Source organism: Wasmannia auropunctata, unplaced genomic scaffold (genome assembly GCF_000956235.1).
Source record: "Wasmannia auropunctata unplaced genomic scaffold, wasmannia.A_1.0 LD336111.1, whole genome shotgun sequence".
NCBI classification, from domain to species: Eukaryota; Metazoa; Arthropoda; class Insecta; order Hymenoptera; family Formicidae; genus Wasmannia; species Wasmannia auropunctata.
This window is the reverse complement of record NW_012026779.1, coordinates 3,311,326-3,331,095: the sequence shown is the minus strand read 5'-3', so window position 1 is coordinate 3,331,095 and position 19,770 is coordinate 3,311,326. Positions and strand designations below refer to the sequence as shown.

The 19,770-nt window shown below is 34.9% G+C and overlaps 2 protein-coding genes across 6 annotated transcripts in view; one reads left to right on the top strand and one right to left on the bottom strand.

Moving 5' to 3' along the window:
- Positions 1-903: 903 nt before the first annotated feature.
- On the top strand, positions 904-4,364 carry LOC105449953 (O-glucosyltransferase rumi homolog). Of its 2 annotated transcripts, none has more exons than XM_011689446.1 (6): positions 904-1,219; positions 1,352-1,523; positions 1,631-1,832; positions 1,971-2,249; positions 2,332-2,564; positions 2,660-4,364. In XM_011689446.1, exons 1-6 carry the CDS (start codon positions 1,063-1,065, stop codon positions 2,853-2,855), a joined length of 1,239 nt encoding a protein of 412 aa, XP_011687748.1. In that variant the 5' UTR covers positions 904-1,062; the 3' UTR covers positions 2,856-4,364. The 2 variants fall into 2 exon arrangements, with proteins under 2 accessions (XP_011687748.1, XP_011687754.1); XM_011689452.1 differs by having other exon boundaries at positions 1,135-1,219; positions 1,335-1,523.
- LOC105449967 (matrix metalloproteinase-14) overlaps positions 3,065-19,770 on the bottom strand; it is a 22,408-nt gene continuing 5,702 nt past the window's right edge. Inside the window, exons 2-10 of one of the 4 annotated variants that reach the window (XM_011689461.1) lie at positions 15,143-15,266; positions 13,208-13,315; positions 11,212-11,366; positions 10,792-11,094; positions 10,561-10,696; positions 10,290-10,426; positions 9,825-10,145; positions 9,332-9,518; positions 3,065-5,238 (exon numbers count right to left, since the gene is read on the bottom strand). In XM_011689461.1, the coding sequence (XP_011687763.1) occupies positions 5,087-5,238; positions 9,332-9,518; positions 9,825-10,145; positions 10,290-10,426; positions 10,561-10,696; positions 10,792-11,094; positions 11,212-11,366; positions 13,208-13,315; positions 15,143-15,266 (1,623 nt within the window). In that variant the 3' untranslated portion in view covers positions 3,065-5,086. Of the gene's footprint in view, positions 5,565-9,331; positions 9,519-9,824; positions 10,146-10,289; positions 10,427-10,560; positions 10,697-10,791; positions 11,095-11,211; positions 11,367-13,207; positions 13,316-15,142; positions 15,267-19,770 lie in introns of all 4 variants that reach the window. The other 3 variants (XM_011689466.1, XM_011689473.1, XM_011689481.1) reach the window with 3 other exon arrangements.

The following is a 19,770-nucleotide window of genomic DNA, read 5'->3' as shown; positions in this document are numbered from 1 at the left end:
TTATACATTCAAATTTTTTGCGATTGGAAAAGTTTTAAAAATTTGAACAGTATATAACGATATGTATTATATATATGATCGTGAAATAAGGATTTTTTTTCAATTTGAATATATTTGAATATGAGAAAAATGTGGGAAAAATTTTTACATATATATATATATATATTATAGTATTGAATGTAAATCGATAATAATTTCTTTTATAAAAATTTTTAATTTTTCTATGAATGGGACAATTTATATATAATATATACGCGACAAAGCAGCGAACCTTTGATTTCGAGGCTCAATTATTTCAAAAATCACGCGACCTTAAAATACAATTCTTGGTCGATTGTCAGCCGAAAGTGTCTTAAAAAATCCTAAAAATTTTACATTCGCTCGCTAACCCGACTTTATCGAAATGGATTGACGTAAATATGGCAATAATTAAGATTTTACTCGCATTTTCTACTATTTTTTGCAGAACAATATTTGCGTGCAATTAATAGTAGCATAATTCAACAGTACAAAATTCGTGCACTGCAGTTGCTACAAAAATTGAGCAAATTACAATTATCTGTAAACACTTTAGACACTGTCACAGCGCCGCACGTCCACGTTTTTCGATAGAGGAACTATGTAACGTACCACAATCATTTTGTAACATTGTCGATAAAAACGTAGCATCAAAATTTGTAGGATGTAAAAAATTACAAAATATTAATGCGTGTCTGTGCTACATCCGCAAATTATGGATAAAGGAAACACCTCTATATTTTGTAACATTGCCGCTAAAATGGCATTCCGATTCATATCTATTCTCGCTATCCACAAATATAAATTGTGAATGTAGCACGATCAGCACGGACACGCACCACGTCCACTTTCGCGCGCGCGCATGCTAGGATTTTATCGACAATGTTACAAAATGTGGACGTGATACGTAGTTCCTCTATCGAGGAAATGGACGTGCGGCACACAGTGTACGCACGCGGGGGACGCGGCCCCGACGTCGCGGGGTAATATATATCAGAATTCAGAAATGAGAAGTCGTGAGACTCGTGAGTGTGACAACAAGATATGTTGACATTAACACATATCATATTTTTGGCAATTTTTGCCAATTACCTGTGCGAAGAGCAGTTTTGTTCGGCAGATAACGATGTAAAATTCTGTAAAGAAAATGAAGTTGATCATCGAAAATCATCATTGTATACGAAAGAATTGGATACACAAGGTATGATTTGCATAACCTCAATTCGAAGTAAATTACATTTCTACACACACTCAAAATTCTGGAATATACAATACAAAATACGATACGGTATTATATAAAATTCTCATACATATAGATTTTTCCCGTTTCTAGAAACAAATGAAAGATATAAGAAATATTTAATGGCAATTCAAAATGCAGAGCAAAACTACAAGGAATGCAATAACACGAAGCACGAATGCTTTGAAGATGTCGTCATACGAGACTTAAGACCTTTCAAAAAGAAGGGTATAAGTGAAGAAATGATTGAAGCTGCTAAAACTAGGTATCTATGAGTATATATGATAAGTATTGATGATTCAACATTATAGAGTATCTTTCATCTTTTGTTTCAATTAAATTTGCTAAATTTTATGATAATTGCCCACACAGGGGTACATTTTACCAAATAATTCAAGGTAAATTGTACAGAGAGAAAGACTGTATGTTTCCAGCGAGATGCGCTGGAATTGAACATTTCTTGTTAAAAGTAATTGGTAATTTATCAGACATGGATTTAGTTATAAATACCAGAGATTATCCACAATCCAGCGAATATTTTGGAAATGCTATGCCCATTTTTTCATTTAGTAAGGTGAGGGATAATTCTGTTATTTATATTCAAAGATTTCTTATAACAAGCTACAACATATAGAGTATATTTATATGCAATTATGTATTATAATTTGTTGAATTTATTAAGAGCTGTGCAGCTTGCAAAATGTATTTATAGACAGCGCAATATTATGATATTATGTATCCAGCATGGGCATTTTGGGAAGGTGGTCCAGCCATCTCGTTGTATCCCCATGGTCTTGGTAGATGGGATCAACATCGTAAATCTTTGAATAAGGCGAGTTTGGAGATTTCATGGAAAAAGAAAGAAAATAAAGGATTTTTTCGTGGCTCTAGAACGAGTTCGGAACGTGATAACTTGATTTTGTTAAGTCGTAATAAACCTCACTTAGTAGATGCTCAGTATACTAAGAATCAAGCGTGGAAATCTAATGAGGTATTGTCATATTGTTTCTGAATCGTATTAGGGGATTCTGTATAACGCGAATATATAAGATTCAATTTTCACTTTATTTTAGGACACTTTGCATGCAACACCAGCGTCAGAGATATCTTTAGAGTCCCATTGTAAATATAAGTATTTATTCAATTTTCGAGGAGTGACAGCTTCATTTCGATATAAACATCTATTTTTATGCCGATCATTAGTCTTTCACGTCGGCGACGAGTGGATGGAATTTTATTATTATGCCATGAAACCATGGATTCATTACATACCTGTCCCTAAAAATGCAAATCAAAAAGAGTTGGAGTAAGATTTTATCTTGTTATATTGCTATCAATATTTGTCTTTATATTAAACTATCGGCTGGTTTCTATTTTGTTGTTGTTTTTTTTTTTTTTCAGGGATTTGATTGAATTTGCAAGGAACAATGATGATTTATCAAAAAAGATTGCTTATCGCGGAAGAGATTTCATATGGAATAATTTGCGAATGTCAGACGTTACGTATTTTTGGAAACAACTTCTGAAAAGTTATGGTAAACTTGTAATATACAAACCAATCTTAAAAAAAGATCTCATAAGCATTAGAAGGAAATAGAGAGTAGTTTTATGGTAATTTTGTATAAACTTAAAGATGGATCGCGTATTGTCTTCCCTGAATAATATCCGTATAACCTCATCCGTCTCCCCCTGTCTCTCTCACATATTGTATGTGTATTACATTTGCTTCGGCAATACATATACTAAAATATATGTAAGCAAAATGCGCATACATCCAATAATAATTGCAATTAAAAATATGAAATGTTTAAAATAAACTTATTTATTAATACTATTTTGTATGATGATGAAAAATATAATACAATAGAGATTTGTTCAAGGCACGACACAATAGTGTGGCAAGTTTCAATATTATTAATATCCTAATGTCAGTAGTAACACAAAGAAAGGTATTGCACAATTGAATTTATGTGTATTAAATAATTCGAGTTATCTCAAACAATAATCAACCATCAGTTTAAAATATTTTCATTTGTTATACAGAAATTCTCTTATTCAACAAATATTGAGGAAAATGCAAAGCCTTTCTTCTTGTACCTTGATAATATTTTTTGAAGACTAATTGTAAATATAATCTTTAACAATTAAGTACTGGTCGAACATTCGTAGTATTAGACACTAAAATACTTCTTTAAATGTAAGAAAATACAGGGGTATACTGCAGGTATTATAACTTTTAATTGTTCTGTTAATTTAATTTAATTTTTGTTGTTAATATTGAACAGGAAGATATATTTTCGACGTGAATAATTTTTCATCGCAATATCTTTCTTTTCTGTTAAAAAAAGATAGTTGTTGCACGTTTTTGCTAAACACGTTTTAAAGTGCATTATTTTGTATAATCTAGAAAAGAATGAGGCACTTTATATAGTTAAAAATTGTAAATATAGATGTATAAATTCTCACACATACAACAGCACCATTAATGTCAGAGATCAATGTCTGACAATTTGCATACAGTTACAATATTTTCTAGAAATTTTATATATATGTACATATACATATAAATGCGCGTGCGCGTGTGTGTGTGTGCGTGTGTGTGTGTATGTACATAATTTGAAATAAAACTACAAGCTGAACTATAAGCTATCATTGGGAGAAATCGCAAGGGAAGCATTTATATAAAAACAAGGATTCTCTTCAACACGTAACGTCATATGACGAGAGCGTAATTAAACACTGTTTGAAATAATGCATAGATAAAAAGTTGCGCTTGAATGCTCTGGCATTTAAGCTGCGCTCGGAAATATCATTCGAGTGCCTCATTATAGTGCATCATTTATCCTTGTTCACCGAATGTTGAACAAGGGATAAAATGATGTACAGAAGCACTCGAGTGATGTTTCTGAACGCAGCCCTACAATTCTCTTTTCAGAGTTGTGTAAGTTACAAAATATTTTCTAAGGCACTTGCATCATGATATAACAGTCATTTTAATACAATCGCAACGCTGATACTAGTGTACAGATCAGATATTTATATAAGTACATATAAAAATGTATCACGCATGCAAATGAGATTATAGATATTGAATAAAAATAATATATAATTGTTCTGCTTATTATTACATAGAATATTTTAACATTTACATTACATTATAGGGATAGGAGAGTGATCTATAATATTCACATAAACACTTTCATTGATCAACAAATATTTTTTTTACAATATTGTCACAACATAAAGAATCCGATTATTGCTTTCTATTAATTATTATTTGTTATGTCGCAATGCGCGAATATCGCATTTATACATTTCGCAATCTAATTGAATGGTCAGATTCTAAGGAATTAATAAGAGCCTTTATAAAGTCTTTGCGAATGATAAACACGCGAATAAATAGGCAGTGTAGAACGTTTTATGTTACGTTACAGCGCGTGAAACATCATTCATCATACACACACACACACACACATAACACGCGCGCGCGTACACACACACACACATTTGCGCTGGCATATATGTATAAAAATGTGTGCAATTCAAATATGTGCTATAGCCGCGTCGCACATATCCTTGCTCAGCCATACAGCTCAACAATTTAATTGCGGCGGAAATATTGCGCGTCGTAATTTTCTAGCTATCTATATAATACTTATTTATCGAGAGCGCAAGTTCCTAAACGTGCTGTGCCAACGATGATTTCGATCGTTTCGCGCATTCACGTTTTTCAAAAGGAAAAGAAATATTCTATCGACATCTTCGTTGCATTTCGCGCGCTCGTTATCGATTTCGAGTCAACTGCGTCGATCCTTAAAGTCACTGTCTTTACGTAGCCATGACGAACCTCGCGATGATCGTTGTTACGATGCTGAGCAGGAGCTGCCGTGTGATCCCTTCCGATGAATATAGCGGATTCGCGGATACCCCAGAGTTTCCGTCATTATGATTCGATGATGTCACGAGCTCGTCGGTTCCTCCTGTCGAATTTAAATTCGAATCGTAGTGGCGCGTAATCAGGCGTGACACAATAATCCATGCAGAACGATCGTGCGCATGCGCACGTTCGAGAGCGCGAAACAGTATCAGGGCGCAGAGATCAGAGATGTCGTTAGCTCTCGCTCTCGCTCTCGTCGCTCTCACGTCGCCGCGTTGCCGGTTGATGTTGTATTGTTGTTGTTTGGAACTTTATTTGGTTTTTCCGCGCGTAAATGATCGGGGATATATTTGGCACGTGTACCGGTTGTGGGTCGCACCGCTTTCATCGCTCACTTTTTCCCGAATTCGGGGTGTACATTGTTGTCGTCTGGAAAAGGTGATTGCTCCCGGTTAATGCGGGTAGTGGTTCTAATGGATCGTATTGACTCGAATCGTGAGTAGGTGAGTCTCTTCCTTATGTTTTTTTGCAACCAAGTAATTAATATTGTTACTGTTTGTTCATACAACTTGACTGTATTTAGCGCTATTACGTAGATAGTAATCTTTATTTTATACCAATAACACGCGCCTGAATTCTTTATATCAGTTAGTAGTGAGTAGAGAGAAGTTATATATCGAAGATAAATTTTAACACGGCACCCTAATTTGGAAATTAAAATTTTCAACTGTCATAACGTTGCAAAGATTAATATTATAGCTAAAACTACGGTTGCAAAATTAAATGAAATTCGTAAGCTATAACGTCGAATTTAATCTGAGGTCGTCATTCGCGAAGACAAATCAATTTCAATTGGAAGCATCAAATACATAAAAATATCAATATATGAATTATTTTGTAATATTAAATAATTAAGTATGTGTGTTAAAAATCCCCATGCTAGGCAAAAGTAATGAGTATGTCGCGAGAATCTTGATCAACTAAATCTTACAAGTTTAAACTCTCTGTCTTCTATCTTTGTCACCATTCGTTTGAAAACGATTGCAAGTCCACATTTTTAGAAAATTCATGGTACATCAACAGTAAAATTAGAAAATTATATATTTATTTTGCAAAATTATAACCGGAATGAATATACATATGATTATACAATGTAATAGATGTATAATCGGGTTAGAATTAAAACACATAGTATAAGAGTTAAAAGGAAAGATACCAATTGCATATAGAAAAATATCTTATACACCAAAGAAATACTTTTACGACTTCTCTCATAGATTCTCATAGATTCTAAGCGATTATTTGGCGTAGAAATAATTCAAATAAGACATTTAAAAACATCGGTAAAATATAGGCACAGAGAAAGAATACAGAGAGAGGGGGAGGGGACGGAGAAGTAGGAAAGCTACAAGCCATTGTCAAAAGTGCATTTTCTCATAAAACCCCATTAATGGATTATGGCTCGAAGGAAAGAGGGAAAGATTGTGCGATTCAGGACTAGTTCGTGTCGTGTATCTGCAAAACAATTATTTTCAAAGTATTAATTCTCGACAGGCACGATGCCTCTTGGCGATGGGCGATTAAGTACTTGTGCAACGAGGCGTGCATGTAAGATTATTTGCAAGTAAAAATATTTTTTTTAATGTGGAAAAAAATAGAAGAAAACGAATGAAAATCAGGATTAGAAAGAAAAAGAATTTCCCATAAGAGTCGATGTACTGTTAGAAGGAGCAATTCGAAAACACGCTTTTATGCTAGATTAATTAAGTTCCAAACAACGCAACACTGTCAACGGCAATGATTCATGCATCTCCCTGTTTCACGCTCGTGTGCAGGTGCACGCGTGTGTGCTGTCATGTGCGGATTTTAAAATAAATTGGTGCGTGTTGATTGATGTGCAACTTTGAGGTTACTCACTATTTTCTATTCGTGTACATGTGTCATTTAAAATTATGATTGATGATGCAATAGGGAAAGATTCATGCTTTACATATATATATTGTAATTTATTAATATATTTAAAAATATATTAATTTATTAATATATTTTTTAATATATTAATAATATATATACCACACGCACGCGCACACACACACACACACACACACACATTCAGGGAAAAACGAAAGTAGAAATAAAGTGCACGTGAAGAAACAAAAAAGAGGCATAAATATTGTAGTACACGAATCCATAATTGTAATATGCTAACGCTAACGAATGAAAGCCATCCGTGTAAGCGAGATAAGAACAAAAAAGAGAACGTAAAAAAATTTTTATTTCTTGAATATATATTTACTCTTGTCTTGTCAAACTGGATGCGGCAACGATGATATACGGCGATCTTTCGCGCTATCGTCATTTACTTTTCAACGTCGGTGCGTTCTCAGAAAACTCAAATACTTTGTTCTCATCCACCGCCTGGCCAATATAATACTCTGGGCTTTAACGTGCAATAAACTTATTAATGACAAGTGATGTAAAAATATTAGCTTTCTCAATAAAGAATCTATGTAAGCTATGAAATAATTTTGAAACGAATTATAAAATGAAAAGTTTTTGATTCTCGAATTCATAATACACGATGCGATGATAATTATACCTATGATTAAAATTATGGACGTTAACGTTTGATAACAATATAACGTTAATAAATTAATATTTTATATACATTAAATAATTTAATTTGTGAAACGCAAAACTATTATTAACGTGATTATTACTTATGCTTTTCAATTTCGAGTGCGCCTGGTTAGCGTAATATGAATAGGCATAGAAAGGTTGCCAAAATAATACCATTGATATTTCTACGCGCATAGATCAATCGTGCAAGCATTACTTTATTTTCCCATATTTCAATTACCTAATTTCATAACTTCCGTGTTGATATATATATATATATATATATATATATATATATATATATATGGAGCTTGAATTACGATATAGACTTTTGGTAACGTTCAAAACATGTTTCGTTATGTAGCGGACATGGCGTTGCGTCACATCCGATTTTAGCGATCTGTGACTCGATAAAATATATGAAAGAATCATTTTGAAGCGTCATGCTTGTTATGTTATACATATGTCACAGGACATGTTACAACGTTACGACATTCTAATCATTTCTAATTCGAATCCACCAATTTATTATCTAATATTATATTGTATCTGAATTTTACGCTAGGTAATTGAAGAATTAAATCTGATCTCTCTCTCTCTCTCTCTCTCTCTCTCTCTCTCTCGGTTTTTAAGTATTGCATGCACAATATGTCTTTTCGCGTGAGGTAGCCGTAGTATCATAGTAGCCAGGCCAAGTATATACGAGACGCCAAAGTTTTTAATATCGCACTTCCTGCCTGCCTCCATATCAAGGGAATTATTTGTGTTTCCACGTTGATTTTTAGCGAATTAGATTGAACGAAGAAGAAGAGTACTAGGTATCCACTGTCGCGATTCTTTGGAGCATTAATTTAAAGGAAGCGCAATTCATGTAGATTCGCGGAAACTTATTCATCTCGTTGTTCTTGGAACATTGTTATTAAACGCGGTATATTAATAGCAATTAATAAGTACAGTAACAGTATAAATTACGCTCGACGCATGCATCGATAAAAACCGAAAATAAAATCTGATAGAATACAAGGATAACAAAGAAATTAACTTTGTGAATTAATTAAAGACTCGAGAGCTATTTTTCGAGATATACATATTTTCTATATTTTTCTCTCCTGCTTAGTGTCGCTTATACCGAACCGCTCTGCCAATTCCGGGAAGCTACCGGCTATACGAGCTATTGCTGTTCGCGATTGCAGAAACCCCTATCGAGAATAAAGTTTGCAGAGAAGAACGTAATGAGAACTTTTTCTGTGAGAGAGCAAATTTATTAAGTGCAAAAAAGTGGCACGCTCATGCATGACGCCCAACCATTACTTTTGTCGATGATCACGCTTACGCGAAATCTTTAAGAAACTGCCGTATATACTCTGCTCTCTCGAAATTCATAAGGCTTGATGTATCGGAATCGCGGACTTGTGACGAGGTTGCATCTCGCTCGCGAGTACGATCGCAAATTTGACAAATTTGGAAATTATTTCAAAAGATTTGGGCTAATTGTAAGTATTGTCACGCGGCAATGAATATTTAAGATAGATTCAAGTTTTTTCGAGGCTAGGCAGGATTCGATAAAGATTTTGTACCTGCGTCTAGAATGATGTCGCCAACGCTGTCAAGATTACCGTTATCGTCGTATGTATCAGCCACGTCCAGATTACTGGCAAATGCGAATGGCCAGTGATCGTTACCTAATGTCCCTCTGTTAGCGGACTTGCATCCGAACCACCAGTACGCTGTCGATCTTGGGAAGGCGGGATTAGCCTCGTCCACCTGATGAATCAAAAAGACAAGTTCATGTGATACGATATATATATATGTATATATTTTTTTTTTAATTTTTTTTTTATAGAATCTTAACTTCTGTATGTAACGAGAGACACTGACACACATATTTTATAATTTGGTACGTATAGCAACAAGAAAACCAAGAAGAAGCTCGTGTATTATTACATAACACGCTATCGGTGTTTATCTTCCAATACCAATCATGCATATAATATACACATACACATATTGCTATATGCAAAATGCTGCTAGAAATAACAAGAAAATTAATTTAAAATCCATCATGCTTGCCTTGAACATTCGGTCGTTGAATCGATAATAGGCATTATCTTGGAAGAAGTACGTAAAGCCCTTGTAGGTTACTGCTGCATTGATATGATTCGGTATGCCTTCCCAATTTTGAATGAGTTTAGGATAGTTACTTCTCACTGGTGGCTTCAACGATGGATCGAAGCGCCAGAATTTCGCGCCTTTGTAAAAGTAAATTTTGCCATTTCCAGTCCATACAGTAGCCGCATCGATGTTGTCGGGAATGCCGGTAAAACCATCGCTAATTTCCTTCGGATAGTCGCCGTCCATAGTCGTATTAATATACCTCCAGTATCGCGTGCCCTGAGGCAAAATAATTGGAGAGTCAGTTACAGCGAATGAATTTAAATATCATTTATATTGAACAATATCGATGCAATGTGGCGAAAAAAAACCAAATCAATTTTGAATCTCACTCGTTTGACGTTTAGTCAGGTGAACGGTTACCTTGAAGAAATAAGTCTTGCCATTCCTGTATGTAAATGCAGCGTCTATATTTGACGGAAGCTCCTTCCACGTGCTGTTAATACGTCTAGGATAGCCGCTAGCCACACCATTGTCCGTTAATTTCCAGTAATGTTTTCCTGCAATGGAATTTGTCATAATAACAGTATATTTCAGTATTCTTGCCCCGTCTCGCATCTTTGGTAGAAACCAAATGTTAATGGGAGATTACAACTTTGAAGTGTATGTAATGTATGTATACATATATACGTACCTTTAAACGCAATTATCTCGCCGTCTTTCGTATTGAACATTGCGTCGATCTTCGGATCTTTACACAATTCAGGATCTTCTTCGGCAGGTGGCAAAGGTCGCGATCCTCGTGAATTGGTTTTCGTTCCATACAAAGCCTGAAATATTTTCGTACAAATGGATCGCTACATCCGCACGCTAACGAGTATTACCCTTGTTGTTAATCGAGAAAGTTTCAGTCTTATGGGCGTACCTGAATTGCACTGACATCGTCTTGATCTAGAATAAAGTGTGGATCGTAGCCGCGGTAAAAAGGTGCCATCAGAGCACTCTTGACATCGCTGTGACTTAAGCCGAGCGAGTGACCGAATTCATGAGCCGCGACTTGAAAGAGATTGGTACCGCGATAGCTTTTGATAGTCCATCGTTCGGAGTCGTCAAAGTGAGCATCACCACCGTATACGGGAAAGTACGCGTGTGCCAAGGTGCCGCCAGGTCCATCGAAAGGATCACCGTCGCCGTGCTCACCTACCTCGAATCTGATTTCGATATGAACCTAAACGAATTACCTTCATTTTGTTAATAAAAATATTATTCGCGTCGATTGTTGCGATACTCACGCGCGCACAAGTATTATATATAAGCAGATATATCTAAATTGTATGGACCTTACATTTTCATGTCCTGTTTTGCGGGTAAATGTCAAATCAGTTTGACCTGACCAAACGCCGAATGCGTTCGCGATTTCTTTATCCACTTCCTGTTTGTTCAGACCAGTTGGATACTTGCTAATTTTGTACGTCAGGTTCTTCGTGCGCCATCTGGATCCTATGGTAAAGCATTTTATACGTGAGACGCGTGAAGGAGCGCGAGAGAATATTTGCTTTGTTTAAAAATATTGCGATGCGTCGTTCATCCGCGCGCGCACAAAGACTATTCTTTTTCCGCGACCATTAACATATGCATGTCCGTTACGCACCAACCGATGCACCAACACAAGTTTACATATACTATAGGAATTCGTTGCGATACGCGCGTGATGTTCCGATATTTTGTTCCGATGTGTAGCAAATTTATTACTGTTGCGTCATTATTATTTTGTATCATAGCGCGTAAATTGTTTACTATCCGTAAGAATAAAAATCGCGGTTTGCGTGTTACGTGCTCATTACGGCTACTGCAGAGCTACGATTTATGCAACAGTTGCGCGTATACTATTGTGTACAATTATATCGCGCATCTCGTACGACTTACGCAACGATCTATTCATCACTATGCGAGATCCAAAAGAATAAAAAATAGAAGTAGCACGGTTATACTGGATTAAGTTAAATTTCGACTATGTGCGACTGACATTCCATAGGATACACGCGTGGCCGAACTTAGCACCAAGAGTTCACTGAAACATGAAGCGCACGTGCTTAGGCTCAAAGTCATAATAAAGCGATTCGCGTGAAGCTGCGGCGCTCGAAATTTATTATTCCGACAGCCACGTATAAGAATGTCTTTACCGGGTGTCTTTTTTTTTTTATTTTCAATATGACATGATCGAAATGGTTAGAGTATGCACGATCGAGTCAGGAAGTCAAGTATAACGGGTGTTTTTAGGGAAACACTTTACCGCATAAATATCTCATTGATTGCAAATGTCTGACACTAAGAGAAGTAATAATCGTTTGAATATAAAATTTAAAAAAATTGACAAGATATTCTCTTCCTATCGAAAAAGGATCTCGTCGATCATTAACCGATTATTGTTTCTTTTTTATCGTTAGATCGCAAAATAGATGCAAAATGCAACAGTTAATTTGAGCAGATTTTTAATGCATTTAAAATGCATTTGGCACATCTGACAGATTGTTATCGCGAGATAGGGATCCACGTGATCCATTTAAGGTGACTGACTATATTAACCTGATTTTGTATACATCACACACACACATAATAGGTAGCGAAACAACGGAAAATCGAAATGCATGATTCATCTGCACGTAAAAGACTCTGTAACGCACTAAATAATCTGTGTGTGTTTCTATATATAACCAGTTTCTTTCATTTATTTTTTGGTAACTATTATTAATACGTTTTGTACCGCGTTGGGTCACTAGTGACCCACGCTGGACTTTCCATTCAATCCAGCATTTGATATTTTGGCTATAAAAACATAATTATAAAATAATTTTTAATATCATGTATGAATACTTAATTGTGATATATACAAATATATTAGACGTACAATATATTAGATTCAACATATTACACGTTTTTTTTTAAATAATAATTTTTGTAATTTTTAACCATTATGAAATACACATTTTATTTAATAAATATATTGAACACAAAAATGCCGTGAGTGACCTATATGGATTAGTCACCTAAAATTGGCACGGAATCTATTAATATAATCATTAACACTTTCCGTTTTATACGATATTGTATTCTACATAGACTTTCCACGAGTTTCGAGATATAGGGAATGCCTGTGTCGCGAGAGATTAGATAATCAATCGTGATCGATCAAACGTAAAATTGTGTCACGTCTCGTGGTTACGTCTACAATCTCGATTGCATTAAACTTTCTTAAATTTGTCAATTACAAATTAGTTGCGTAAAATGACGAAATCTATTAATTTTTCGATTAAGTTTTATACATCAACTATTTTACTCACCTTGGAGAGCATATCTCTTCGATCTTCCATCGGCAGCTGGTCCAACTTTATCTTTAACACCGCATCTTGGTGTAGCCATAAGTTTAGCAGTCTCTTCGTTCAATTCACCTGCATAAAGAAATACTAAATAAATTTAAGAATTGTTATTTAATTGTTTTACTTCCATAGAGAAACTATAGAGGATAACGGTTTTTACGAAAGTAGATATCTTTTTACTACCGTTTTGCTACCTCCTATCATCTTCTAAATAATCGCGTGATAGTAATTAAATGCTCAGATTTTCGCATAGGTATATTAATCGTCAGAGTATAATCTGTTGGCGCGATGCAGCGAGTGTATTTGCACGCTAAGGAAATCTGCGCTCTCTTACGTTCACGTGTATACACGTGTATATTTCTTGCACCCTGTGCACCCTGTATTAATTTCTGTATGCATACATAACATATATGTCTGGTATGTGAAAATACTCGTGCATGCATGTATGCTACCACTAGTTTCACTCTGGGCTGCGTTTCAAAACTTACTCGGGTAACCAAAACTTTATAGTTTACGTCACGTTAACTATATAGAATTTTGGAACGCAACCCTGTGAGACTACGCGATCACGCGATTCGACATTTTACAGATTCATCGTATTATTGGCGTGAAAAGGTTGCCGAAGAACACCGGCAACAAAAATTATACTTTTCCGGTCGATTTTCAATTTTCGATTTCCATGAAATATTCATGATATATCCTATATCACGCGAATAATTTTAAAACTTTCAACATTGTTGCTTTTCGCATTTAAATACTTAGTATAAGTTTTTATAAATGCACTGTTTTACAATGCTTATCGAACATCTTCCCTCTATTGTGGAAAAGATCTTGGTGATACATACGCGACCAAACGAATCGTGACGATTATTAGACGGAGAATAATAATATCAATATCAAATAATAATATCAAAATTTAAATAGAAGTGATTTCTGTACACATTTCATTGTATTTCTTTTTAAGAGTTACATTCATTGGCAGTTGTAAATGCGTTAACAACGCGGCATAGATGGTCGATAAACACGCTTCATGTCGAATAATGCTGCCACCGATGACCTACAATTTTACAGTTAGATCACTCTTCCGTTCACCTTCGGTTTTTATTGGACTCTATTGCTTGTGTTTCGCCCTGTCATGGACTCTCGTATAGTACCTACTATAATGACAAAACTTACTCGGTGATCCATTATCTTTTCCAGTAACTTTTTTATACGTTTTCTCAATTTAGTATTAGCGCATCTGATAAATCGAATGTTTTGTGTGTATGTAGTATAGATATTTTTGCTTTATTAATTTAACGTTATTAAAAGATTTTATTAGGTTTTTAGGATTTTTTTTTAATTTGTTACATATTTTTTTAGATCAATCTTCCATGATTTCTTATAACATACATATATTTTCCAAAAATGATCACTCGCGAGACGGAAGCGCTACAATAATGACTCATTGGTTAAGGCGTAAAGGTGTAAAGTAGAATTCGGTTGCGTTTCATCGAATCTTGAATCATCACCGTTCATTATCATTAACAGTTTAAATCGACAAGGGGGCACTGACAGGGAACCGCTGTTATCGCTCGTCAAGCGGCTTGACATTGTACATGATTATACGCGAGAGAAAAACGTAAAATTTTATATTTCGCTTTTTTTTACGTAACATCCTCCGTATATATTTTTTATATGAATCACCAATACCGCTTCTGTTAAAAAACTTGATAATAGATGAAAATTCAAGTGTATTCTGTAGTTATACTATACAGTATACACTTGAATTTTCATCAAGTTTTTTATACATATAGTTTAGTATACATATATGATGGAATATACATGCGTATAACATATATGTATATAATACGCAACGTTTAAGAATAAATTTAGACATGTAAATGAAATTTAACATACCTGTGATATTAAGACCGGCAAAAGCTTGAAATTCTTCTATCGCTGCCGTCAGCTTCTCCTCGCTTAAAAAAGCACCACTTTCCGGATTTGTCGGCGGTAAGTATCCGTATTGCGCCAGATAAGTCTGTAATATTTAAACAAGTTCTTTAATGTAGTTCTGTTCTTTTGAGTTTGTTAATGAACGTACATCTATAGGTACATCTATAGGTATAATATCTTGTTAAGTATATCTTATTGTGTCGTAAAACAAAATTGCGGGCAAAAAGTTTTCGCGTCATTCGGCATAGAATCAGAATTCAAGCTCGGTGTGTTACAATAATGTAACATTGACGTTTTACGAGCTCTGTTTTACGAAGGTGAATATAAAGGTAGAAGAACTTTTCTTATTCGCGAATATATAAATTTACCAATGCGACTGTCTGTCGAGACTGTCGGTCTTTTTTCTATCGTTTTGAACAGTATAATTATAATTGCAGTATAATTATAATTGCCCGATAAAAAAGCGCTACAGGCGGGAAATCTCTGCACGCATTTTGGCTGTACCGTCATTGCATAAAAGCCTTTGATTTTTGCCAATACACGCATCACTTATCGTCCTACAACGTGCAAACGCCGATGGGACGTGACATATTTCTAATTCACCATCTAAAATATACGATCCGATGTTTTACACAAGACGTGCTCTTTTCTCGCGAGAAGAAGCGCGTGTCGCAAGAATGATACGACCCGGCCGCAGAGTATCGTCATTAGAGCCAATTCGGATGACGTTACGTTCGAAGTACAGATTACCTCCTTAAGAATGACTCATCCCTTATATCGGACACGGAAAGCACTGTCTGCTTCTCTCGCGCGTTCTAGATTCGCGTAAAATGGCGATCTTGACAAGCAATTGTTTCTAATGTGGTAGAATAATACCGTTGCGTGAAGAGAGTTGGCCAATCGATTTGCTATCGCGTGCATTCTTTCGGAGCTACCTCTGAACCGTATATTGATTTTGTTTTTACCTGTGGGTCATCGCGCACGAACGCGTATTCCTAATTTCTACTTAGGTCGCGTTTATACCATAGCAAAATCGTTCAGTATAAAGAAAGCATAAGTATATACGAGTACATATACATGTGTATAAACAATTTTATACATACACAAATTTGAATATAACGAGACACATACAAGATATTGCTAAAGCTTGAAAACTATATTTATATATAAGGGAGCACATTTATATGGTGTCGAGCACTCGAGCAAAGAATCTGACAATCGTCGCAAATTACTATTGTGCAAAGGAATCCGACGTAAGTCACGCGAGAATTACTAAAGCATCTCATGTTCTTAGATTTAGGCGAAGCAGTAATGACTGAGGCGACTGACCTAACCCGCGAGTGCGGGATTTACTGTTATTTCACGACTACTCTGTTTTTTACAACGACACTTATGCACACTTATGTCCTGATTAATATTCAATCAGTTGAATTGCACGATCAACGATCAGAATATCACGTATTCATTGCTGAACCATACGAAAGAAGACGGGCAATTCACATGTTGATCTTTTTACACTCTATATTATTCGTGTCATGTTGTGTCATCGTTAAAAATAAACTTATTTTTTTAATTCAGAATCACACGCGCGGAGAATCTGTAAGGAAAGATAATATGATATACTTTTTATAATACAAAATTATATACAAAACTCTTTCTTGCATGCGACAGTAGATTAAATAAATAGATTAAAAAATAAAATCGGACTTTGTTATTCTGTAAACTGAATCGGCAACAAAAAGTGATTAGTAGTGTAATTGCAAAGTTGTGGCGTGAGTCATATGGTTGCCGGGAGGGAGAAAACGCATAAAGGGTATATTCATTCGGATGTTTTCGCAGTAGTAATCCGATGCATCCCTTGACAGCTGTGTAAAGTTTTCAAGCGTAGCCTTGCATTGCTGATTCATACTTTAGGACAAAAATTAAACGTTCGCATGCGTATACTTTGAAATTAATACTCGTAATAACTGTTTTTTGATCGTGTTATAAATGCAATAATCGGAGATTATATCGCGGGCTCACTGCAATTTTCTAATATTATATATATGTATTATATTGGAAAATTGTAAAAAAAAAAAATATATATATATATATATATATGTATATGTATATTTATATATTGTTAATAGAATTCCGTTCAAATCAAATTTTGTAGCAAAAGAAAATAATGTATATAACGTGAGTGAGACAAAAAGAGAAGGAGTACGTAACTTTTATGGAATTTCCAGAGCCATATCTCGTTGATAAGAACTTACTTTCGTAAGACTGAGTTATAACTTTGCCAAAGTAAATATTAACATTTAATTTTGTGGCCATCGTGCTTCCTTCCGGTCGAATGAATGAGGTGATTCAAAGTGCCCCTACGAGTCACAAATTTCGTAATTCTAGACAAGTCAACTTCCGCGAAGGTTGAGATTTTTATGAATGAACGTAAGTGGAGTTACCCGTACCCACGTGCATGTGTCACACGTGAATGGTTTTACCCTCTTTCCCTTCTCTCCTCCTCTCTGCGCATATTATATGTGTATGTGCTTTCGTGTTTGTGTATATCTCTTCTTTGCTTATACACATATACACGTAGAATCAATGTGTACGCTATACTACACTATATTGCGACTGAATCAGCCAAGTGCTTTTCCACGTATCCGATCATGACTTGACTCAGCACTGCACCGTCGCCGCGTCGCCGTCGCGTCACGACGCGCCGCACGGTAAAAATGTCGTTGGAATTCAAGGTCTTCCTAGTGGATGCTGATCATCGATCGGCCGGGCATTGGCAGCCAGAATTACCTTCAATTAATTGCGAGTGGGTAAAGTACACCGAGATGATCAACGTATCCATTATCGTTAATGTATGCGCGCGTTCGCAAAATATACAGAAATATAAAGATATTAAATGAAGATGAGACGCGCATCTTTATATTATCTTTATGTGTTGCCAAATATTCAAGTTACTCGTTGAATTTTGAATAAATTTAGCGGTTTAATAACTAAATATTATAAGGAAGACACAATTATAGGCTTAGAGCACGGAAGGCACATATATGCGATGATTATCCGGATGTTCCTTGTGTAATCGGAAATGTGCGCGCGGAAAGATGCACAATACATTGGTTGAAACCTTGGTTACAATTATATTTTATGACCGCGCATGAATGCCATGAATCATATCAGAATAATCAAGTTGACAAGTGCAAGAGTAGATCTCTTCACTCACATGTATCATTATAAAAAAAATAATAATAAACTGCCTGCACACAAGATTGATTTTGAATTTTTCTGCTTTTTTTTACAAGTTACAAGAATTTCAGAAACGGAAAAAGTGTCTCCGATATATATCTCTGATAGATAATTATTCCTCTGAAACGAACGATTGGCAGGACTTGATTATTTTCTTTTATTTCTTTCCAGTTATATCATACCTATCTTCTTAAAAATCGTTTTAAATATTTGTCATTTAATTACGTCACTGAATACCGTACGAGTAGTTTATATATGTCTGCGAATGCCGTATGAATATTTTTTGTATATATCTGCAATATCTTCATGTCATTATGTTGAAATAAATTAACATAACGAATTTGGTGGAGAAATTCCTATCTTATCGTCATATAATGCATATTTCTCATAGAAAAATCTCATGCTTACAAAACTTGTAATTTTTGTATATCGTATATATGTCGCCGTAATAATCATACAGCGGAACTTGCTTTAGGCACAAAATGTCTTATGTCCGGGTTACCTTGAATTCTTTTGCGTTCAAGGTACGATGTAGATATCCACGATAATATATATTCTTCTGAAAATATAAGTTTATGCCAAGTAGCATGCTATTGATCTTGAATTTAGATACTATTGACGTGTGTCATCGAAAACAATCGTGCTATAATAATGTAATTAATGGATATGGAGAAAAAATTTTCCATATCTCTCCCTTTCGGTATAGCTACTAATCCTTGGCATGACGAACTGGTCATACGACACTTGTCGTATTTAACCACTCGTTTCCATGACCTGAATTTTTGGATATTGAGATTTTGTGTTATTTGCTAATGTATCGCTCGTAACCACCTCGTCTTCTGCAACGGATTTGCAACGGTGTTTAATCTCCTCAAGCGGTATCTAATCTGATGAGATATTAAAAAGATAACTGACTCTATCAAAGTTAATAAGTTCACAATCTTAGTAATCTTTTATTCTCTTATCCTTTTTTATATTTTAAGTAATTATAAATTGAAAATTTACTTGATGAAAATATATAAAGGTAGCATCAATGTCAACTTTCAACTTGTACGATTAATAGATAGTAGCTAGGATATATCGTAAAGACCAAATGTTTTATGCCAATGAAAACTCGAGCAACTCTATCTCAGCGAAACATTATGTCTCTTCTGAGTACCAATAAAATCATGTTTGTGCGATATTAATCATGCCGACAAATTTAATTCAATTAATTCCAATTGTTTTCTTTACGATTATTAATAATATCATAATAAATTATCGTTTCGCCGCATAGTTAGTAATTTTATATTATAGTTTCATTGGAAATCATGCAACTTGGTGTACCTAGAGCTAAAAGTATCTGATGA

Excerpts from the sequence above, each read along its gene's own strand:
- LOC105449953 (XM_011689446.1), top strand. The coding sequence starts at position 1,063 with ATGTTGACATTAACACATATCATATTTTTGGCAATTTTTGCCAATTAC. Across the intron at positions 1,220-1,351 it reads GAAAGAATTGGATACACAAG|AAACAAATGAAAGATATAAG; the intron begins GTATGATTTGCA and ends TCCCGTTTCTAG. Across the intron at positions 1,524-1,630 it reads ATTGAAGCTGCTAAAACTAG|GGGTACATTTTACCAAATAA; the intron begins GTATCTATGAGT and ends TTGCCCACACAG.